General features: G+C 36.9%; 1 protein-coding gene across 1 annotated transcript in view; it reads left to right on the top strand.

Annotated features, from left to right (window-relative positions):
* Positions 1-25,033, top strand: part of IPO11 (importin 11) — a 186,812-nt gene that overhangs the window by 145,776 nt on the left and 16,003 nt on the right. Inside the window, exons 27-28 of the mRNA XM_049648883.1 lie at positions 3,496-3,591; positions 9,889-9,973. Coding sequence (XP_049504840.1) covers positions 3,496-3,591; positions 9,889-9,973 — 181 coding nt within the window. The remainder of the gene's footprint in view (positions 1-3,495; positions 3,592-9,888; positions 9,974-25,033) is intronic.

The raw sequence follows: 25,033 nt of genomic DNA on the forward strand, positions 1-25,033 counted from the left end.
TTCCATTCTTCTAATTTTCTTCTTTATCTCAGTCATTGATTATTTCTAGCTCCTGGCTTCACTTAAATCTCAGGTTCCTGAACTCTGTAGATTTCTCTCAGAACTTTTCAAGCTTCATTTTGGGTCCAGGAGTGTCATCTAAACAAACTCAACATTCATGAGAAAGAGGTGAAGTGATGCCTTTTGGCAAGAATTGTACAGTCAGAAGTTGACCCTATTCATGCAGCAATGTGATTATCAGCCTTGAAGTCTCTGTCCTCAGCCTTGAATGCTCTCGTGTAGTGAATGTGCATGTCCACAGAGGCTCAGTACTCTAGAACTATATCGTTTATTCACTCTATTGCTAATTACTTTTTTTATAATTATGGCAGAGATAGAACTTCCTGCCTTCTTCTCAGAAACATGTGCCTGTGCTGGTAACATCATCACTGATGAATATGATAATTTGCAGTAAAACCTATAATGATATGAGCTGGTTGTCAAATATATACCATTTTTTTTTTCTCTTCCTTCTACAATTCCCTCCCTCCTACTTAACCTCCACCCACCAGTAGATCATGTTCACATTCAGATTGCGAGATATCTGTTAGGAAAATTCATGTTAAGTCTTTTGAGAAAGTACACAGTACTCAGAATTACATTTCATTTTCTGGCAAAATTACCAGTTTTCCTAGAACGTGTTGGGGTTGATGCTTGTAGGTGATATGAGTAGAGAAGGCAGCTGCTTGCATGGGTTGTCCCTCAATAATGCTGGCATAAAGGCCTGGTAATCAAGCTTGAAAGCTGTAGTCTGGAGGATTTTTGTCTTTTTCAACTAATCAGTTGTTGCTAGCTTTCTGGAATGCTCCTGTGTGAAAAAGGAATCCCAGAACCTGCCTGCCTTATTAGCATTCTATATTGGATCAGGGGTGATTTACTCTGCAGTCAGAAGTGAAAATGTCTATATTCCCTCCATGTATCTGCCATCCTTGAGTTCAGCCTTCCATTTGCAAACAAGGAGACCAATACTTAGAGAAATGAATTAACTGCAGTCGGATCACACAGTTAGTGGGTGAAACTTTAGGCACAATTTTCGTTTTCTAGTTTTGTTTTGTTTTTTTCCCCTAGGGGTTGTTCCCTGAACTGAATAAGGTAGATTGTATGTGTCTTTCTTGAGAGATTTTTTTTTTAGTTCTTATATGACGGAAATAGAGTGACTTAAAAAAATACATACTCCTGTAATAGGGTGTTAATATGTACATTAAAATGTATTAGAATGACATCAGGGGCGCCTGGGTGTCACAGTAGGTTGAGCGTCTGACTTCGGCTCGGGTCATGATCTCACAGCTCATCAGTTCGAGCCCCGCGTCGGGCTCTGTGTTTACAGTTCGGAGCCTGGAGCCTGCTTCATATTCTGTGCCTCCCTCTCTCTCTGCCCCAACCCACTCGCATTCTGTCTCTGTCTCTCTCAAAAATAAATAAACATTAAAAAAAATTTTTTTAGAATGACATCAGCTAGTTATTACTTTTGCTTGACTGCTGACTTGTCTAAAATCTGATCCCATTTGAATGTGCAGATAAAACATTTGACTTTACAAAGGCAGGAACATGACCCAAAATATGGTTACTTGGTATCTACTTTACTGAACATTTAAAGCAATCATTCATGTTAATGCAGAATGAGAAACACGGTATATCTCTTATAGAAATGATAGTAGAAGTTCCCTGGTGATAAACATTAGAATTTATTCAGTTAGTTTTAAATTCCAATAGTATAATTGAGTGTTTCAGTGGATGGTTATGGACTTCTCCCTTTTAAAAGTTGGATTCATTAGGGACGCCTGGTGGCTCAGTCGGTTAAGCATCTAACTTTGGCTCAAATCACAATCTCACGGCGAGTTCGAGCCCTGTGTCAGGCTCTGTGCTAGCACCTTAGAGCCTGGAGCTTCAGATTCTATGTCTCCCTCTCTCTCTTTGCCCCTCCCCTGCTCATGCTCTCTCTCTCCTTCAAAATAAACATTAAAAAAAATTTAAAAGTCAGAATCATTAAAGAAAGTATAGTTACATATGGTGCACCTGGGTGGCTCATTCTGTTGGGCATCTGATTCTTGTTTTCGGCTCAGGTCGTGGTCTCATGGGTTGTGAGATCAAGCCCCATCTTGGCTGTTTGCTCGGTGTAGAGCCTGCTTCACCTCTCCATGCTCGCTCACACTCTCCCTTTCAAACAAACAAACAAACAAACAAAAACCAAGAAAATATTAAAAAATACAGTATCAGAGTAAAACTCCTTTAAGCTTTAAAGTGTTCACAGTTGTACACGCTGTATATAGAACACTCCTGTCACCCCAAAAAGTTCCCTTGTGTCTCTTTCTCTAGCAACCACTGAACAAATAATTTTACCTTTCAAGAAAGTCACATAAATGGAGTCCTATAATATGTAGCATTTTGAGTCTTTTATTCTCTTAGCATAATGTTTTTGAGATTTATCCAAGTTGTTGCATGTATCTTTAGTTTATTTTTATTGCTGACAACTTTCTTTGAATAAGCTTCCTACAGTTTATCCATTCACTAGTTGATGGATATTTGGGTCATTTGTAGTTGGAATTATTATGAATAAACCTACCATAAATGTTTACATTCACATCTGAAGGTACTTGTTTTGGTCTTGGGTAAATACATAAGAATGGATTGCTGATTTGCATGGAGTGTGCTAACTTTATAAAAACTGCCATTGTGGTTTCTAAAATGGATACCATTTTTTCATTCTTTGCAGCAATGTGTGTATGACATTGTTTTTCATCTTTGTCAGCACTTGGTATTGTCGCTCTTCTTAATTTAACTTTTAATCAAAATGTCTGAGGTTTTAATTTGCGTTTCTTTGATGACTAATAACACTGAACATATTTTCAAGTATTCGTATGCCATCTTTATATCTCTAGTGAAGTGTCTGTGAAAGTCTTTGCCAATTTTTAAATTGAGTGGTTGTCTTCTTGAGCTTTTAGAGGCCTTTATATGTTCTGGATTCAAATCCTTTATCATATGTTTTACAAATACTTTTTTCCCAGTCGATGGCTTGTCTTTTCTTGGCATTGTCTTCAGAAGAAAAGAGATTTTTAATCTTAAACATTTTTGTTATCTTTATCTTTTTAGTTATAAAATCAGCATAGGACTATTGTAATAAGTTAGAGAATATTAAAGTATATCTTTCCCATCTCTTTTATAAATACTTTTTATAATACTTTTATAAATACTTTTTATAATTTATACTTTTTATAAATACTTTTATAAATACTTTTTATAAATAAAAATCTCTTTTATATATACTTTTTTAAAGTATATCTTTTCCTATCTCCTTTCTCTTATAAGAAATATTTTGGAAGTTTGCTTTCCTTTTTTATTTTACTACTAAAATTTCTCTTGATGTTTAAAGGGATAATTAAAAAAGAAAAGAAAAGAAAAAATAACTACTGGTTAAAATACTCCAGTTTAATTTGTTTTGCTCTTCTCTTATTTTAGTGTCATCCAAGATAAATTCTGTGGGATTATAAACATCTCAGTGGAAGGCTTACATGATGTCATGACAGAAGATCCTGAAACAGGAACTTACAAAGAGTAGGTGGATCATTTAATTGTACTTGAACTTGAGGAGGGTGGTAATTAATTATATCCTGAATCATTTTTGTTCACTACTACTATATAAGCACAGTGTGGTAGCTTTTTAATTTTGTCTTTCATAAAGAAAAAGTGGGGGGGTTACTTGGGGTGGTTACTTGGGTTAAGTGTCCGACTTCGGCTCAGGTCATGATCTCACATCTGTGAGTTCAAGCTCCGCATCAGGCTCTGTGCTTGCAGTTCGGAGCCTGGAGCCTGCCTCAGATTCTGTGTCTCCCTCTCTCTCTGCCCCTCCCCGACTCACACTCTGTCTCTCTCTGTCTGTCAAAAAATGAATAAATGTTAAAAAAAAAAAAAAATTAAAAAAAAGAAAAAGTAGATTTCTTTTGCTTATAATTAGTTTGATCTTGAGATCAGCTTTACTTTGTTAAAGTGAAATGATAGATTGGACTTCTTTGGTCCAATAATCAGTTCATGATGTGGCATGAAGTTTTTAAAAAATAATCTATGTGTATGTTAGCATATAAATTCCTTTTTTTAAGATGTTTTGAATATGTCCTTTTTTTTTAACTAACAAAGTTCCCCTGTCCATTAGGCAAGTTATGAGGGAAAGATGATTGAAAAGCATCCTGTATTTGTTGTATTTGTCTGGTAGAAGTACCCCTGGCACCTTTAAATATTAGAGTTATCTGGTACTCGACCAGTTTTAAAAGAGAACGGTTAAAATTAATTTTTTATGAGAATAGTTAAAATCATTTTATCACAAATGCTGACACTCTCATGTAACTACAAATTGGAAATTTCATTTCATTGTATCCTTTGAAGTTAATAGAATTGCTATACCTTGTTATTAATAAAGGGCATGTGTTTTATGATAAGTAATACTTAATGAGCTTTAAGACCGCTAGACTTTATGTCAGTAATATATTGAGTCAGTTTTCTTTGTTCTTTATAAACAATCTATAGGTAATGGGAACGGTTGCCATTGAATATTTTGTTGAAAAACATGGAAAGCAAATCTACATTGTTGAATCTTATTCAACATACGTAGACATAATGGGTTTGGCATGTAAACTTGCTTTCAAGAATGTAGGAGTTCAAAAAAAAAAAAAAGAATGTAGGAGTTCAGATGAAGTGGAACGTTCAAACTTTTGTGATCACAACCAAAATAAGAAACCATGCGTGTAGGCAGGTTTTTTTAAAGTTAACATAGGGTTTATGCCACATGACTATAAATATTGTATATTTATGCATAATATGTGACAAAGTTTGCAACTGTTTATGAAGTGTTCAGGATATAAACAAATGTTCCTTGTCCTCTTTGGAATATATAATTTAGTTAGGGGGAGGGTGTAAAATGGAACACTGGTAATGAGTAAAGACCATTATATCTGTTTTGAATAAAGCACACAAAATAGTAGAATTCTGGGTTGTGGTTTAATAGGAAGACAAGGAAAAGGCACTGTATGTTAGAGTCTTCAGGAAAGGATAGGACTTAGGGTATGGGAAGTGGACATTATGATAGAATGGTGCAAATGGAAAGGATGAGGGTCAGGAACTTGTTAGGAATAACGTTTAGAAATTGGTGTAATTTCATTATTTTAAAGATTAGGTTACAGAGACTCAGAAAAGTGCAGTGACCCAGCAGTTTAGTGGAGTTGTCAAAACTAGAATCATGCTGTTCTGACTCAAGATGTCCACTCAGCCAGGAAGAAGGTTTTGGTTTGGAAGAGGAAAGTGTTGAACGTAAGGAGGGCAGACTGACTAGGACACTGTTATGGGGATCCAGACTAGAAAGGCCTAGACTTGAGGGCTGGGGTGCCTGGGTAGCTGGGATGTAAAACCCCTGTTTTCTTCCCCAGAATTGTCTGGTCGTTGCCTTTTCCCTGGGGCTGGTATTTGGCATGTGGAAGCACAGTGTAGAAACTGTTTTCCTAACTTTTCTAAGTTTCTGAGAGAGGTTAGACAAGATCTCTGATAATCTTCCTATTCTGTAATTCTGTGAATTAAATAGAGTTCTAGAAATTACAGTTCATTCAACTGTAGGGTATAAGTAGACTTTCAGAAAATGGCACATGAGAAACATGAAATATTTACTTCTGTAGCTAACTTAGCCTCCAGCTTCCCTTCCTGTTTATTGGAACAGTTTATCAGAACAGTTTATTCAACTTTATTTGATATTTTTAGTTCTGTTGAATTCCCATTGTAGTCTCAGTATAGAGTAAAGTAGAAGGAAGAAAGAAAACCCTGTTTTTTTCACCTCTGCAAGTAGTATGTTAGTCGGGGTTTTCCATATAGACATAACCAATATATATTAAAGGGAGAGAGAGAATGCCAGAGAGACTTACATTTATTGTTCTATGCTTAGAATCACATAAATATCAATATTATAAAGCATTGGTTCATGTGATTTTGGAGGCTGAGAAGTCCCAAGATCCTCATTTGGCAAACTAGAGACCCAGGAGGGCTAATGGTATAGTTTCAGTCCAAGTCCAAAGTCCTGAAAAGCAGGAGAGCCAGTGTTGTAAGTTCTAGTCTAAGTCAGAAAACCAGAGAAGACTGATGTTCCAACTAAAAGAGAGTTTGAATTCTCTTTTGATTAGACATTTTTTTTTTGTTCAAGCCTTCAAGTGATGGATTGAGGCCCACCCACACTGGGGAGGGCAATCTGCTTTACTCAGTGTCCACATTCATGTGTTAATCTCATCTAGAAACACCCAGAATAATATTTAACCAAATACCTGGGTGCCCTTTGGTCCACAGTAAAGAAGCCTGGTTGACACCTCATCTCTTTATTCAGACTTGTTTATGGCAGGCAGTGTACTGTGTGAGGAAGCACTGAGGCTCTTTCCTGAGAGCGTTCCCTGCCTGGAAGGGGAAATGGTGACCTGTGGAGCAGTACCAGCTACAGGTGAAGAAGGGTTCTGGGGAAACTGCGAATAACTCCAGAGAAAATGTAGTGGATTAGAACCAACTAGTAAAGTAACTTGAAAAGGATTTTAGAGTAGCTTGTGTAGTTAGTGGAGGTTCATTGGCAGTGCTGAGAACAGATGTATACTTCAGAAGGGTCACTTGAGTGCAGTGTAGAGGATGACTGGGAGGGATGGAAAGACTCAAAGTGAGTGGTCTTAGATCAATGAAACATCCTGGGATGCTTGTTAAGATAGCACACTTCCCTTCCCCAGTCCAGACCCATTATATCCAAATTCCTAGGGCTAAGGCAGTAGAACCTGCATGGTAAACAGGAACCTAGGAGAGTCATATGCCCTGTAAAAATTGTGAATATGTTGCCAGGGAGATGGGGAAGCCCTTCAGGTAAGTGTTGTACTACTCCTGGTGAGCACTGTTGATACGAATTTGAGGTAGATTGTAGAGGAAGGACTGGGAAGAAATGATGACAGGTATTTTGTAACTGTAAGTTTGTATTATTTGACCCCCGTGACCCATTTTGGTCCACCCCTCACCGCTTTCCCAACTCTGGCAACCACCAGTCTGTTCTCTCTCTGAATGTTGTTTTTAGTTTGATGTAGACTTCCAATTGTGTGTTTTTGCTTTTGTTGTCTTTGTTTTGGAGTTAGCTCCAAAAAGAGTCATCATCCGAAGACTGATGTCAAGGAGCTTACTTACCACTTACATTTTCTTCTAGGAGTTATGGCTTCCGGTCTTAACATTCAAGTCTTTTATCCATTTTGGGTTAATTCTTGTGTCTGGCATAAGATAGTGGTTCAGTTTTATTCTTTTGCATTTCTTTATTTGTTTGTATTTTAGTGGAAATAATTCATTAAACCAGGAAAATATATTACTGAGGCTTGAGATTTGCCTTCTACTTGTCTTTGGTTAGAGTGCTTTCCCTTTTGTTCCTGAAAAAATGCTTCATTTTTAGGCACATTTGGAAATGAAATTGACACCCCCTTGCCAAAGTTAGGAAGTAAAAAGAACGACAGGATTCAGCCAGCATTTTCATATAGAATTGGCTAGAATTTTTTAAACATGCTTCTATTGAAAGACCAGGGGAATAGGACTGCTGTGATTGCTTCTGGAGGCACTGGCTCTGGGATCAGCTTTTATTGAAGCAAATGGTGATGTCGAAGCATTTAGTGGCATGGAAGAAGAAGATACTGGACAAATTCAGGGTTCTTTTAGGAAGGAGACATAATCAACCAAAGTGTCTGCTCCAGAGACCACTTGAATAATATTGTCAGTTTGAGTTTCATTGTGACTTTTTACAAGTGAGTTTGCTTAGATTAAGTGAGTTTGTTTTATTGCATGTACCTTTTAAATTAGAAATGATTTAAAGGGTTCCATGTTGCATGCTAACATAATTGGTTGTATTTCATTGGTTGGCGTTTCTTACCGGGAAAGTTTCTGATTTAGTGGTCTACAGTGCCTGAATCTGTTCAGTGAGGGGGTGGGCGCTGTGAGAGGTGGCTGGCTGCCTGTTTTCTCATATTAGTCTTCCCTATTTTAGACTGTTACTATTTTATTACTATTATTACATTCTTGGCCCACATGCCTTTTATATAAATCATGATTCCTTATCCTTAATCTTTGTCAAAAAAATAAGATTTGACTTTTAATTAGAAATTTTCCTGCAGGAAAGAATTTCATCTTTGGGTTTTTCAAATTCACTTTTTTTCCCCACTTTACACCTTCCAGAGACCCAAATGAATACAGTTTGCAGAATTGCTAAGGAAAAATATTCTGCCCTCTCAGTAATTTTTAGTCAGTGGAGAGAAAATATATGTGTAAATGTATGTTTATATTCAGAATATACTCCATTATTTATGTGATAAATCATTTAACTTAGAAAAGAGAGAGCAGAGATTTTTTTTTTTAAGTTCATTTATTTCGACAGCGGAAGAGGGGCAGAGAGAGAGAGAGAGAGAGAGAGAGAGAGAATCCCAAGCAGGGTCTCACTGTCCGTGCAGAGCCTGATGCAGGCTCTAACTCAAGAACTGTGAGATCATGACCTGAGCCTAACTCAAGAGTCTGATACTTAAGCAACTGAGCCACCCAGACATCCTGAGATTTTTTTACTCTACAAGTGAATGAGCAGATTTTGGAATATGATGAAGGAAGGAGATCCACATTCATTGCAGTTAGAATTCAGATCTGCAGCAGACATAAAATAGCTAGTATAGGAACTCCTTTTTATTCAGTTCTAAAATACAAACTGGGATTGAGATTGTTTACTACACATTTCACTTAACTGAATCGTGTTTGGGCTGGGATAATTCATAATTTCTCACTTTGTGCTAGGGTTCCTTGGCCAACTAGTTGTGTTACATCATAGTATATCATGGTGGATGAAAGCATTACAGCTTCAAGAGGTTAAGACCATGCAGTCAGTGAGTTAGAGATTAAGCTCTTGCTGTTCCTGATTGCAGTTTAAGGTTCTTACCATTTTATCGTACCGGTGTGCACTGACTGGGTCATAGGTAGTTGTTGCAAAAATTGTTTTCTTTAGTGGTGAGGAATGGGAAGGGAGACTCATGTCCCCCGCAAGAGTGAGCCTGATCAAGTTTCTGGTGTCAGCACTTGTCTTTAACCTTGAATTAAAGGCTATTTATACAACTGAGTTAAGAATTAGGTTTCTTCTGTACATACTACAAGATAGAAGAGAAACCAAGCTTTCTTTGCCCCAGTTTATTAGTTAGAAACCTATGACTGATAAATTACTGAATTGTACTATTCTAAATTAGGAAGCAGTGAGGTTTATTCCATCAGTTTGATTAACTAGACAATATTTATTTCTTACCTCCCTGGAAGAGAGAAACTATTAACTGAATAGGAAACTATATTTCTATTATCTCTGTTAATGGTGAAGAACAGTCGTGCAGATAATCAAAATGAAATGATTTATAACTGTCCTGCATGTACAAGTGCCATCAAGGGCAAGTTCCTTATAGCATAGTAATGTCACTTGAAGAGCAGAGTAGTTTATTGCATAATTAGTATTGTTTAAATGATGGTATTGTTTAAATTACTGCTATTATGACAAGTGACGTATGGTTTAAAAATCATGTATATATAAATTCCTTGCAACTTGCTACCTTAAATTCTCAAGTAAAATGTTCTACGGTATTTTTGTGTGACCCTTTTTTTTTTAAAAGTGAGGTGTATTTTTGTAGTTAAGTCTTTGTGTGCAGTTAAATATTTTTTAAAATTACGAATCTAACTTCTCTAGCTATTCCTCAGATTTCGGACACAGAAACAATGTTCTGAATGATTTTCAGGGTTTGTTTTTAACATGTTATGGACATGTTTGATTTATTTAAAACATTTTTTTTAATGTAGCTGTATGTTAATGTCTCATCTTGAAGAACCAAAAGTAACAGAAGATGAAGAACCACCCACAGAACAGGATAAGAGAAAAAAAATGGTAAGTTACCAAAGCTGCTTTTAAAATTTGGGAGAGCTATATATTATCACATTCTTTAGGTCTGAAAGAAACTGTCTGTTGGTCCATTCATCCACCTTTCGATCTCTTTTTCCATCCCTTACTGTAGAATTAATGTAAGCTGAGCTTTGAAATTTGGAGTGTACTCCTAACACAGATAAATTTTGCTCCTCGTACATGAAGTAGAGTTTAACTGTTAATCTGAAATCACTTTTTCTTGTCTTAGGAGAACGGAAGATTTACTCTTTCACTTACTGAAAACCTGTGACCCTCGACACATTTGTGATGCATGTTCTTCTGTTTTTAGGAGAATTACTGAAATTGCTTCATGAATTTTCGCAATGAATTTTTTCTCAGATAATCACAGGCCTTTATAAAAATTACCTTAAATTAACTGCTAGGTAGGAAAATAAATCAGAAACATCTAAAATATTTTGCCTTTAAAATTATTTATAATCTTGAACTTCTAAATATTTACTGTGACCCATGAATATAAAAATCGCTACATAAGTAAACTTCTTCCCATTTCCTCTTGGAATCCATTCTAGTCTCCTGGCCTCACCAATATTAATCTTGTTGTGCCTTCTTTCCTCATTTGTACTTGAGAACGACGCTAATATCCCTCGAAAGTAGAGTAACTAAATTAATATATGAAATGGACATGGGATGATGCCGAACAGCTAGTAATTAGGGGTGTCTCATTATTTTAGCTGTCATTATTTCAGGCTGCTTGCGATGTTCCCTCCTCGAATTACTTACGCCACACTAACCCTCAGGGGCTTCATCTTCAGTGTATAGCTGGTGCTGCGCTGCTCTGACAGCCTGCTTTTAAACTGTGCTACGGTTTAATCCGTTTTACTTGGCATTTTCATTAGGGTGACGATAGCCTTTCAGTATCATCTAACAGTTTGTCTTTTCTCTTTTCTCACCTCCGCTGTTTTAAGCATTAAAAATATAATTGGTGTTACAGAAAAATATAACGTCTTCCTTCATAGGATTCTAAACTTGTAATGAGTAATGGGTATTCTGCTTCTGTTCATTTGTCAGCTTTTGTGCACACTCTGTTAACATCCTGTAGTCTGGTAGATCTACTCTTAGCACATTAATCTACTCAGATCTGTTTTTCATCCTGTAGGAATCCTCAGTAACATCATATAGTACTAATTGTAATCCTAACTTGATTTTGAAGGCAAGTGAAACATTATCTTAAAGAGCAGTGTAAGAGCATAGTTTCAGAAATAGCACTTTAAGTTCCTTGATTCGGTTTTGTGATTTTAAATACTGTTTAAGAGCTGATTATTTTACCATTATTGTTCTAATCATAGGCAGTAATAATTTACAGAAAAATCATTATTTTTTCAAATGTTTGATTTTGTTTGAAATCAGTCGTCACAGTAGCTTTTCAGTGTAGATTTATATTGTCATCTCTACTAAGGTGGACTAAGCTATATCTTAGTCTTAATGCTGAGGATACCACAGCATTGATGGTTAATGCTGGGATCACATATCTTAGCCTTGAATAAGTCTAATTGTGAATACCATGAGAATTTTTCAGTAACTTTTCAGTAACAATATTAGTTGCACTGTATCTTCAGGGTTACAAGTATAAATAATGCATTTTCTTTCAGTAACTATATTGTTCGACTGTGTTATGTTTATCATAAGAAATCTTTTAAGAACTAGCTAAATGTCCCTTGGTTATAATTTTAAAAAGTGGAGGTGTTTGCTGGTAAATGATTCTGAATTATTATTTAAAAGAAAAACCAGTCTAGTGTCAAAGGGTTTTTCATATTAAGTGAAAATATTTACTTACAAGGAAGAAAAAGTACAGCTGCTTGGTTCCAAGACTGCATGATTGAAAGTTTGATTCATTAACTGTCATTGTTGTCTTCAAGTGGTCCCTAAAATGTGGTGTCTGCCATTTCAGTAGCTGCTTTGGCAGAGGATAGCCGGCAGTGATGGAAATTCAGGAAAGTGGTTGATCAGCTTACATCGAATTATGACCATTCTCATGGTTTGTTTTATTTTTTTAATTTTTTTTTTAATTTATTTTTTTAACGTTTATTTATTTTTGAGACAGAGAGAGACAGAGCATGAATGGGGGAGGGGCAGAGAGAGAGGGAGACAGAATCGGAAGCAGGCTCCAGGCTCTGAGCCATCAGCCCAGAGCCCGACGCGGGGCTCGAACTCACGGACCGCGAGATCGTGACCCAAGCTGAAGTCGGACGCTTAACCGACTGAGCCACCCAGGCGCCCCTCTCATGGTTCGTTTTAAATAAGGATGGAATTGCCATTCAGGAAAGCTATGAAGCTGTCCAGACTTTTTGATTTTGTCCACTTTCATTCATCTCCTGTCTATACTACCTGTTTGGGGGGAATTAACAGAAGATCAAATGCAGCTCAAAGCATTTCATTTAATTTCTAAGGTCTCTCTGTATCTGGTATGCTCTAGGAGTAGAATGACAATTTTGTGACCTCTTCCATAAAGAATTAAGCTAGTACAGGGGTGCCTGGGTGGCTCTGTTGGTTAAGTGTCCGACTTCAGCTCTGGTCATGATCTCGCCATTTGTGGGTTCCAGCCCTGCGCTGGGCTCTGTGCTGACAGTTACAGCCTGGAGCCTGCTTCAGATTCTGTATCTCTGTCTCTCTGTCTCTCTGCCCCTTCCCTGCTTGAGCTCTTTCTCTCTGTCTCTCTCAAAAGTATGTAAACATTAAAAAAAAAAAAAAAAAGTTAAAAAAAATTAAGCTAGTACATTAGCATTTTAAGTTGCTTATAATTTCTTTTCTGTGATGTGTGACTTACTAGGCATTTGTAAGGTGTACTTTCCAAATTGAAGTTGTTGAGCATATTAATGTTTTCTGGCAAGTTGATGGAAGTGGCTAAGAAAGCATTAAGGAAGCATTTGATATATAGTAAGTAGCCTGTGTTAATGAGGTATTTCTGATCATTCTTTCATGTTAAGTATTACTCAGTTTAAGCCCCAGAAATACTTTGGTGATCTGCTTCTGTATGTAATAATCTAATTTTATATATACTTACTAGATGCTTTAGTTGATATGAATAAGTTTGTCAATATAAATAAGTTTGAACGTTATTAAAACTGCACTAATTTCTCATTTACCTGTGCTGATAGTGCGGTAGCACAAATAACGGTCTATCCAAACATCATTGTTTCACGTGACTTTGAAGTAATAATAGTAATACCGTATCTACATAACATTATCCTTTTTTTCCGAAGTAATGTTTTAGAATCTCATCTTATTTACCCTTAAAATAGTTTAATGACCAGATACTGATGAGGAAACCAGGCCACAGAGAAGTAACCTCTTACTCAAGAGTTACAAATTTAGGTAAAGCCTGAAATTAGAACTGAGCTTTCTTGACTCCTAGCCTGAGGCATTCTTTATGATTTTGATTTCTAAAATTTCTGTAGGTTTTCTAAATGTTTTCAGAAATCCCACATACCATTTTGCTAAAATTGCAGAATGCATGAGAACTGCACGTTTGAGGGGAAATTTACCAGCTTCAAATACAGCTCAGCTACCATAAGTCACTGGAATTGGAATTAGATCTGTAGAGTTAGTATAGTTTGTCATGTCTTGTGGTAGGCATGGCTAGGAAACAGGTAGTTAATTAATTTGTACATTTGCTTTACTTTGACAATTAAACGTAGTTTGCAGTTATTGACACAACTGTAACCCAGAGCTAAAGAAATGACTGTGAGGAATGCCCAATTTCAGGGAGGACATTAATGATAATTCACACAGATGGTAATTATTTTGTAACAGTGAGTATTTACTATATTTAAATATTAAATCTTTATGTACTTGTTGAGTGCCCACTACATAATACACTATTCTTGAAATTGAGGATATTGGAGTGAACAAAATATATAAACCCTAAGGGTAATGGAGCTTATAGTCTTAAGAAATTATTTATGTATATTAACAATGTCAAGTTTATGAAGGTTTATTAGATTAAGTAATAAATATTACAGTAGTTTTCTAAATTTGTAGCATGTTCATGAAACTTGGAAGTTCTGTATATATAGTGTTCCTAAGAAGTATTTTTTACCCTGTTTTAATAAATCAGTTAAAGAATGTAGCTGGGGTTTTGTCCCCCTCACTTCTTTGACAACAACTTTTTTCTCTTTTCCTAGTGTTAATAGATGTTTGCAGGCCTCCTATTTGATTAATTTTTTCAAGAGAAATACCATTTCTCTTGACCAACACTTTTTAAGATCATTTATACTTGCAGTGAGTTTGATCTGTTTTTCATCTTTTAGGTACACTTATGGGACTATGTCTTTTTTTTTTTTTTTTTTTTTTTTTAGTATATTATTTTGAGAGAGGGAGAGAGCAGAGGAGGGGCAGAGAGAGAGGGAGATCAAGAATCCCAAGCAAGCTCCACACTGTCAGCTCAGAGCCGATGCAAGGCTCAGTCTCATGAACCATGAGATCATGACCTGTGCTGAAATCAAGAATTGGACACTTAACCAACTGAGCCACCCAGGAGCCCCCTGTATGGGAATATATCTTATATCTTAATGTATTTTAGAAGAAATATTTAGAACTATCTTCCCTCTAGTCCAAAAATATGAGCTATTGTTTTTCCATTATTTGTCTCAAGAAGTATATTAGAATTGAAAACATGTATGCCATATTACAAACCAGTGAAAATATCATTTTAACACATTGTACTTTTAAGTTGCTGTTTGCTGAATGAGCTCTGCACGTGACGTTTTTACTGGTTTGTAATCAAGTCTTTAGCTTTTGATAGCCTCAAATTTTTATGTGACTATCAGAGTTTTAAATTTTAACTTGTATCTTGGGGCACCTGGGTGGCTCAGTTGGTTAAGTGTTCGACTTCGGCTCAGGTCATGATCTCACGGTTCATGGGTTCGAGCCCTGCGTCAGGCTCTGTGCTGACAGCTCAGAGCCTGGAGCATGCTTCGGATTCTGTCTCCAGTTCTCTCTGCCCCTCTCCCTTGCTTGTGCTCTTTCTGTCTCTAAAATAAATAAACATTAAAAAAAAAATTTTTTTTAATAAATTTTAACTTGTACCTTATATAAATCAAGCAGAATCTGCAGTCTCGCCGAACTAAATTTCGGATACAATCAGGTGTCTGTGGGCTGAATGACATTGGCAAACTTGGCATCACAGTTTTCCGCTTTGACTGTAGCACATCTAAGCAAGTTGATTGTATTTTAGGTTGGGTTGTATTTTATTTGCTAAATTCATATCCAGACCCTAAGTCTCCTGGCAAATACCATAAATCCTGAATAGGCCTTGTATATTGCCTTCAAGTGAGTATTGTCTCCTGTGCTGCTGTTGTCAGATATAGCACTGGATCAGAAAGGGACAGAAGTGCTGCACTATGGGAATGAAATTGTCTGAAAATCAGAGCCTTATAGGTAGCTAACATGTTTTTCCCCTTTCTCAGAGTAGATAGACCAGACCACCTCAGCCTGCACTACACCTCTGCCTTCCTGCCCTCCTTTCTCTTCCTCCAGCTCCTCCTGTCATCACCTCTTCCCCCAGAACTTCTCTTTGCCTATTAAATCCATCAGCTTTCCTTTAGACTTTTACTTAGTAGAATTTGGAGCACATTGCCAGAAGGAAAGTTACCTTATTTTCATTTGAAAATACTCTGATGTTGTTTCATAAATGTTCAGTCAAAATAGAATGTTGGAAGGGCATCCTAGGCTAGTGATTGAGTTGGGAGGTTGTAAACCCTCCTAGTGTGATTTTAACCACTAAGAATCAGTCAGATGATTGTTTCCTGCTCTCATTTATTTACCTCTAGAAAAACTCAACAGGCCTAGTAAAAGAATTGTATTTCGCTGTCACTGATAAGGTACTGTGATTTTTTTTTTCTTAGTTAACTAACAGTAATCTTGAAGTTCATGATTTATAAACAAAATACTTTATTTTGTAAGTAATATGAAATTAAGGAATCATTTTACTGGTATTTCTGAACTGTCTTTTGAGATTCCTTGCCCTATCACATTGAGTAATCAAGGTAAATATAGGATTGTTGAAAATACTCTTATTCAACTTGCCTGCATTGTCAGGCTGGTTATGACTTTAGAGAGCTTTCTTTTTGCTTTTTCTTACCATGCCAGTTACATGACACTTTTCACCCCTGCTTTCTTGCTACCTCTTGACTTCTTCCTAATTAGAAACTGATCCTTATCCAAAATCCTGAACTCTGACATTCCTCTCCCATCACAACCTCTTCTTCACCATACCATGTCTCCTGAAAATTCTGTGGTGTACCTATATCTGGAGTCCTGTAATTGGTTCTCACTTTCACACTCTTTTATAAACTTTCTCTTGTTTTCACTAACTTTCCCACCTTTTAACCTAAATGTTCTTGTTTTTCTGCTGCTGCTAACTTTGGACAAGCCATAGTCATAATCTTTGCCTCCCCACTTTAGACCTACTAAGTTTGTTGGCCTAGAAATCAGGCTTACGTATTTCTTAAAAGCTTCACTTGTTATTTTGGTGTCCAGCCAGGGTTGAGAACCTCTGTAATAGGAATGAAATTCCCTGACCGTCTTTTATAGACATCGTGATTCCACCCAGCCTTTTGCGCCTTGTTTTCTTCACCCTGCTCTGTCTCCTAAACCAGACGCCTTGTCTCCATGAGTATCAGAGGTTTTCTTGCCTCTGTTACAGAGCTCTCAGACTTGTCCTTACATGTGGAGTAGCCCCTTAATCCTCTTTCCCTTCCCTCAGCTTACTTATTTACTGTTTTCCTCATGAGACGCTGTCTCTACTCACTGATCATCCTTCTCATCCATGCCCAGGTATAGAAGTAATCTCTCCCTCTCCTGGATTTACCTAGCATCTTCTCTGTACATGTCAACTGCTTATACCATCTTCTGCTTCATGTAACCTAGCAACTCACATCTGTGATCTCCTTGAGATTAGGATACATGTGTCACTTATGTTTGTGTGTGTATGTGCTTATATCTTTGTATATTTCTGTAAAGCTTTGTTGAGTAAGCATTTTTTATATTACATATTAAAGTTTCTTAAACTAAGGCATTCTCTGTAATATTTAAAGCACCTTAACATACTATGTATAATATACTACTAGAACTTTTTTTCCCCCTTTTTTTCCCTTTCATTTGAAGAGATTGACTGTAAAATATACCCCTGTTTTCTTTGGGTCCTTGGACAACTATTCAAGTTAGTGAGGGTAGTGTCATCAGATCTGTTTCCCTCTGCCTTAAGATGACAGAAATCTCTCCTCTTTTCATTCCCAAAACAAATCTAGATCCATAACCTACTGTCTCCTTTCTCTTCTTGAAGCTTATTAGCACCAATGGGAAAGTAGCAGCAATACCATGCAGGCATAATTTTCCTAACTGACTTTATAGCTAATTAATCCTGGCAAGAACTGTGTATCCTGTGTGTTGTGGTCCATCATATCGGTGGTCTTTATATAAAATCCAGGAAACACTCCAGAATACTATTAGCCGTTAACCTGATCCTCATCCAAAGTTGTTGTTCATGTGGCTTTTAGTCTTTTCAAGCTTTTTATTGCTTTAACAATGTGCCCTACAGGACATCTTGTAAAAAGCTACTTTGTAATCTGTAAGTAATATTTTAAGGGAATGACAGTATTTAATATTATTTGTTATGAGTAATTAGTGCCAAAAATTATGTGATAAATAGAAACTGGAGATTTTTAAGACCTTATGTGCATTTATACCATACCTTTCCTCGGGGTGGGGGGAATGTTTCAGGGTATACGAGTATCAGTCCCCAAAAACAATGTTCTAATAACAACGTATAAATAAAGACTTGGGAAAATGCCAAGTGTACATTTGGCTTTGGGAACATCCAAAGTCCCTAGTTTCACAACTGTTAATTCAGAAGCTGGAAGACGAGGTAAATTTTAGGATCAGTATTGTATTTATTTAGGCGGAAATCTTTAACCTAAAATTCAGCCTGTCTATTGATTTCCAGGGGAGTTTTAGAAACACCTTGAGATTGTACACAGATTTGGGTGAGGATGTACATTATGGGGAAAGGTGATATATACCTTTTATAAGATTTGTTTAGGGGCTAATAAAAGATCAATTGAAGATAACCTCTTGACTGTTTCTACTACTTTTCCCTGTAGGATTTAGATATGGAACTTTGGTTTTTTTCAGATACACAGTATGTGTTGTCTTCCCATCCTGATTTTCCTTCACTTGGCCCACAGGCTTTCTTTGTCTCGAATAGATAGTGAGCGAACATTGAAGCACTTAGAACCAAATTGTTTTTAAGTCTGGCTAGTTGGTTATGCATAGTGTTTCCGTGCCACGAGCCAAATGAAATGTAGGCTGCCGAGAGAAATAGTTAGGTTGGGCTAAGATTCCTTTCCAGTTTGCTTTCTGTGTCCTAAAAGTAAGAGGATGACTCTCAGGTTAATACATATTTTATCTGTTTTCTTGAACAAATCATTGAGCATGCATCAGGTACAGTGCTGGTGTGAACTGAGTATTATGTGTCGGAAGAAGACAGAGAGTCGAAGATGAGGTCTGAAGGGCAGATTTAGGAGAGAAGCCTTGCCCCGCATCATGGATGCTTTAGACAAGAGATATAATTTCCTTTGTTTTTTTTTTGAGATTGTAAATTTGTTAAATTGGGGTTGTTTCTTACAAAGGTGGAGATACAGGCTTTGAAATGATCCTTCTACCTACAATCACTGAAAGCAAGACAAAATTACGTGAAACAGCTTTTTTTTTTTAAGATACTGCAAATTAGAATATGAAGCATAATGATCTCTGGGAAACAGAAAGCAAACCCTCTGGTTGCCACAGTTTGCTACCTGGAGGGAGAGGAGGGGCACAGGGAGCCCGCTTGGGGCGGGGGGAGGGCACAGGGAGCCTGCTGGTCTCTCTGATTTGAGGAGATGAACCTGGAAGACGCCAGAGTGGCTTGAATTACCAAAGAGGAGGGAGTAGCCCGCTTAGAACTTGGGGGATCTTGGGAGGGTCCCTTCTGAGTCTTTAGCTGAGTACTGATCAGCACATAGAAGTGTAGAAGTTACCCATGGCCAGGGAAAGAGCCTCCAGGAAGGATTTTGAGGGGAACGGGATTCTGAGCTGACACAGCCAGGAATAGATCGTGTTGTCAGAGTGCAAACCCTCAGGAATGATAGGGCATTAGGTAGAGGGTTCACAAGTGTGTGTCCGTGTTGGTACAGAATTATCCCCATATTAGGTATTGTTCTGATCCTGCCAAACAGAGGTAAAAGCAAAATCTGAAAAGATTGAACTGTTACCAAGCAATGTAATCACATCCTAGAACAAAACTCATGACTGTCATCTAGAAAAATTTCCAGTATCTAATAGGGCAGAATTTATGATGCCTGGCATCCAGTAAAAACCTACTGGCATGCAAAGAAGCTGGAAAGTCTCCCTACTGAGGGGGAAAAGTCAATCACTTATAACTTCCCAAGAATAGATACATATGGTAGAAAAGATCATTAAAACAGTTTTTATAACTGTGTTCCCTCAGTTGAGAAGCTAGAGGAAAGATTAATCTGGTAAATAGAAATGTTAAAGATATTTTAAAAAGTGAAATGAACCTGTAGCGATTAAAATCTGTAATATCTGGTGGGGTTAATGTAGATGAAGTATTAGGAAACAAAAGATGAGTGAATTTGAAGATGCAGAAATAGAAACTCTCCAAAAAGAAACAGGAAAAAAACCAACAAAGGAAGGGAGGTAAGCTGTGTAGGACGTGTGCAAGCATCCTCATGTACAAGTCACACAGGTCCCCGCATGACAAAAAGGAGAACAAAAGAAATATTTGAAGAAATGATGGCCAGAATTTTTCCAAACTTAATGAAAACTATGAGTTCAGAAGTCCCAGAAACTCAGAGAACCCCAAGCACAGGAAAAAAGACTGTAGACCAAGGCATATCACAATCAACTTGCTACTTACATCCAGTGTTGAAGAGAAAATCTTAAAACAGGGAGGAAAAAAAGATGCATTATATAGAGAGGATAAGAGATAAGAATGATAACAAACTTGTCATCAGAAACTATGCAGATGGGCTGACAACAGAACAGCATCTTTAAAATACTGAAGCGGGGCACCTGGGTAGCTCAGTCAGTTAAGCATCTGACTTCAGCTCAGGTCATGATCTCATGGTTCATGGGTTCGAACCCCGCGTTGGGCTTTCTGCTGACAGCTCAGAGCCTGGAGTCTGCTTCAGATTCTGTGTCTCCCTCTCTCTCTGCCCTTTCCCTGCTTGTGCTCTGTCTCTCTCTCAAAAATAAGAAACGTGAAAAAAATTAAAATACTGAAAGAAAACTTTTTAAAATTTTCTCTTTACTGAATCTTTTAGAATAAAATTGAAAGTAAAAACTATTTTGTTTGTATTTACTCAGTAGTTAATTTGTAAAGTTAATCAAATTTTATTTTGATGACAGTGGATGATAGCGTTCTGTCTTCTCGGTGTTTTTTTTGTTTGTTTTTGTGTGGTTTTTTTTTTTTTTTACTTAACAATGCAGAGTATTTATAGAGCATTTGCGTAATCCATAACAGTATTGTAGATGACCACAGAAAATCTGATAGTGTCAGATTTATCTTACACTACTGGGTGTATTTCATGCTACTGCTTGAATGAAGCCACAAAAGGGTAGGCATGAGTGCTTTATTTATAACCATCAAAGGAGAAGTACTCACATTTGTTCCCTTCCATTTTGCCCTGTGATTCCTTTTTCACTTCAGAATTGCTGAGATGACTTCAGTTTTTTCTTCAGCCTTTGATACATAGTGGTCTTTAAAGTCTGTAGATCGATAGTAGGAAAAAGCAGTCCTACTCAAGAACTGATTTTTTACGAACATCAAGTAGATCCCAGTTGTGAATTGTGACTGTTTTTATTGATGTCTCATGAAGCTGTTATGAAGAGGTACAGTTTGTGTTTGTGCCCCTGCCTCGTAGAAATTTAGTTTTTAAATTTTAATATTAAATAGCAGTTTGCAGAGTTCTGATTACAAATTATTGCTTCCGGTTTTGCAAAGAAAGCATTTGTACTATTAAAGTAATTTTTATCCATATGACTTATTTGCTTTCACTTCTGTGTTGGTTGTCACCCACATATTTTGAGCCAAATCTGATTATAGAAGATCTAATTTATTAAAATTGTGTGCAGATCCTCACCCTTCTGCATTCTCTTGAAAACACTTCTGTTAACTCTTTGTCAAATACTATATTCCTGCCTGCTGCAGTTATGCAACTGTTTGCTCTTGACTTCAACACAATGGCAAGAGTACCTTCTTCAAAATGGATGGTTTCTCTTTTGTGTTTATTCAACATACATTTTTGTATGCTCACCATGTCCAAAGTTTTGATCATTATAATTAGTATTTCCTCTACTATTATGTATACCCACAGAACCTATCTTCTGGTGTATATTGATTGGTAATAAATACATATTCTTTACAGACATTGAATACCATTAGCTTATTACAAAGCCGGTTTCGTACAATGAGAGGATTTCCTTTTTATGTATGTTTCTCTCTGAGTCTGCATTCTCTAAGTTCAATTACCTGACTATTAATGCTGTTGTTAATGCATCCTTATCTTCATTTCCAGATGATGCTGAAATGTAAAAAAGGTTGTCCTAAGGCACATAACTTTACCTAAGGATATCTGTATAAAATATTTCAAAATTGTAGATTGAACGTAGCATTCCTTATAAGTGAGATGCTCAAAATCAACGTTAAACTTACCCAAATCTTAGTAATACACTGTTTTAATAGGTAATTCAGCTCTTACAAAGTGTATGCTTGAAAATGACATTAAAACAGTTCAAGAGGATGGGCAACAATGAATTGAAATAATTCAACAGAGATGTAATAAAGACACAAATTGATAACCAGGCATCCTCCTGAGAAAGCAGTTCTTTCTGTGATCAAGCTAAAATGTTAATCAAAAAATAGTTTGAGATACAGAGGTTGAGATCTTTCACAGTAGGCTACATAATCACAATCAAAAGATGCTGGAAAAGAAAGTGCCATTGAAAATGCCCTTGAAACTAAATAAAGTAATGGCTTCTGAGTTTTTGTTTTTAGATGAGACTTCAGATTAATTGCTTGTTGACCTCAATATTGTTCTTGAGTTTTAGAAAATAGGCAACCTCATTGCTTCTTGAATTTATTCAAATTGAATTTATTTACCTGAATTATTGCTAAAAACCTTAACCAAAAATAGTTAAGTAACTTTGCCAATGTGCATTTGGAAATTTTGGCAGTGTGGTATTAGACTCAACGCTAAGTAAAGTCTTCGTGTTTATCCATGAAGAATATGGCCTCCCTTCGGAGAATGCATTTTCAATAACTTAGGTAACATTCCAGTGAACGTGAGACTATTTTCTTTCTTTTATTCCTCCTTTTTCCTTCTTCTTTTTATTAATAAATTATCAGTAATGCTAATTATGTTTTTAGAAGGAGCCTGTCTTTTGAGGGAGGGGAAATTAAAGAGCCTTTACAAAGAATCCTTCTGCGTAGCAAGTTCCTATTTTGAAGTTTTGTGTTTTTTTGTTTTGTTTTGTTTTGTTTTAATTTTAGAGTGAGAGTAGTGGAGAGGGGCGGAGGAAGAGAGAATATCTCAAGTAGCCTCCACACTCAGCGCAGAGCCCCAGGCGGGTCTCGTTCCCACAACTATGGGATCATGACCTGAGCCAAAAATCAAGAGTCAAACACTCAACAGACTAAGCCACCCAGGCACCCTGAAGATTTTGTTTTTAATTGTAACAATAACCTATACTCTTTTAAAAACCACAAAATTAATTATATGATATGAAATCCCTTTCCCCAAGATAGCCTTTTACTGACATATTTCTTTCCAAACATTTGCATATATAAACATCTGTATGTAGTTCATAAGTAAACACTAAAGGGGCGCCTGGCTGGCTCAGTCAGTGGATTGCACAACTCTTGATCTTGGGGTTGTGAGTTCAAGCCCATGTTGGGTGTGGAGATTACTTAAAAATAAAATCTTTTTTTTTAAAGATTATGCTGCTTGATTATTTAAAAAAATATTTTTAATGTTTATTTTTGAGAGAGAGAGAGAGAGACAGAGCGTGAACAGGGGAAGAGCAGAGAGATAGGGAGACATGGAATCAGAAGCAGGCTCCGAGCTGGCAACATAGAGCCCGACATGAGGCTCAAACTCAAAAACTGTGAGATCATGACCTGAGCCGAGGTCGGACGCTCAACCGACTGAGCCACCCAGGCGCCCCTTGATTATTTTTAAATGTGGTAAATGCATGAGCATATTTCCATATGCATACATTTAGATTTGCATCATTTCTTTGAATAGATGTATTTGATCACATTCCATTGAATGGATCTCCATCATATGCGTTTCTTGAGCAGCACTTTTTTTTTAATTTTCTTTATCAAGTTTTTAATTTAAATTCCAGTTACCATACAGTGTAATACTAGTTTCAGGTGTAAAATTAAGTGATTCATCGCTTGCATACAGTACCCAGTTCTTGAACAGCACTTCCAAAGGTAGTTTGCAAACAACTAGGGGCTCAAGAGTATTCTTTTTTTTTTTTTTTTTTTAATTTTTTTTTTAACGTTTATTTATCTTTGAGACAGAGACAGAGCATGAACGGGGGAGGGGCAGAGAGAGAGAGGGAGACACAGAATCCAAAGCAGGCTCCAGGCTCTGAGCCGTCAGCACAGAGCCCAACGTGGGGCTTGAACTCACGGACCGCGAGATCGTGACCTGAGTTGAAGTTGGACGCTTAACCGACTGAGCCACCCAGGTGCCCCAAGAGTATTCTTATTTCATAAGTGATATTATGTATCAGTACTATGAGTGATGACAGTATTTGCCATTCTAAGATAGTATTTTTCTTGTCATCGTGTGGGCATTTGCACTGGTTGTGGAAAAACAACATTCCCCACCCAAAGGCAGGTATAACAGCTGGCCCTTGAGCATCAGTAAAGGCGATGGCAGCAAACTATGCTAGTAATCAGCCTCTTTTTTACTACCGTATACTCACATTTTGTTTGTTTTTTAAAGCCATTTTCATTGAGGAATGTTCTTGATGAAGTAGTACAAATGACCAGTTTCATTACATCACCACTCTCAAGTATGCATTTTTAAATACTTTCTGTGTCACGAGGGGAATGTTCTCTGTGACATCGGTTGTCATGAGGAAAAGTACTTTTGCAATAGAGTTGTGAGCTAAATCATCCGTCTTTGTCATGCAGTACCATTTGAACATTGAAGAATGGCTGACAGGGAAACATGGTGATTTAGACTTGGGTATTTGACATACATTTTCTCAAAAGCCAGGCTCTCACTTTAAGGAAAAACTAAGAATTTAAAAGTATGTGCCCATTGGTGGTATGAGTTATTCAACACCCTGGACAATATGCTAGAAAGCAGTAACTTGTTTTTTAATGTACTTTTTCTAATTATGAACAAGGCTGAGCATTTTCCAGATGTTTATAGTTCGTTTATATTCCTTTCTTACCTTCTTCACCCCAGTTTTTCTATTAGAAATTTTATTTGATTGTTCGTTTTTTGCTTTAAAGTAAGAGTTCTGTGATACATTGTATTTTCCAAGAATGGCCATAATAGTATGTCCCATTCCACATGCTGTTTTGGCAGGGTGACTTGCACGCTCTCTGGGTCTCTATTTCCTTTCCTTGAAGTTGGTCAGTCTTGCTGATGCTTTCTGCCCTCCGAGTCAAATCATAAGATCTATCTTCTGCCTTGTTCCCAAGAAACATTTGTTCTTGGAACCCAGGTACCAAGTCTCCACAAAGAGAATGTGAGTCTTGTTTTATGCAGTGACCATTAACTGCTAGACACACAAATGAGTAACGCTATAGATGATTCCCCAGGAGAGTGTCATTCCCCTCCAGCCTTCAAGTCTTCTCAAGTGAAGCCCATAGATCGTGGAGAAGAGACCATCTGTTCTTACTCTTCTCCACAGAATTCCTCAAAATTTAAAAATTAGTTTTATGCCACCTAGTTTAGAGTATAATCAGAAACCTGAAGA

This window comes from Panthera uncia, assembly GCF_023721935.1.
Source record: "Panthera uncia isolate 11264 chromosome A1 unlocalized genomic scaffold, Puncia_PCG_1.0 HiC_scaffold_17, whole genome shotgun sequence".
Taxonomy (NCBI): Eukaryota; Metazoa; Chordata; class Mammalia; order Carnivora; family Felidae; genus Panthera; species Panthera uncia.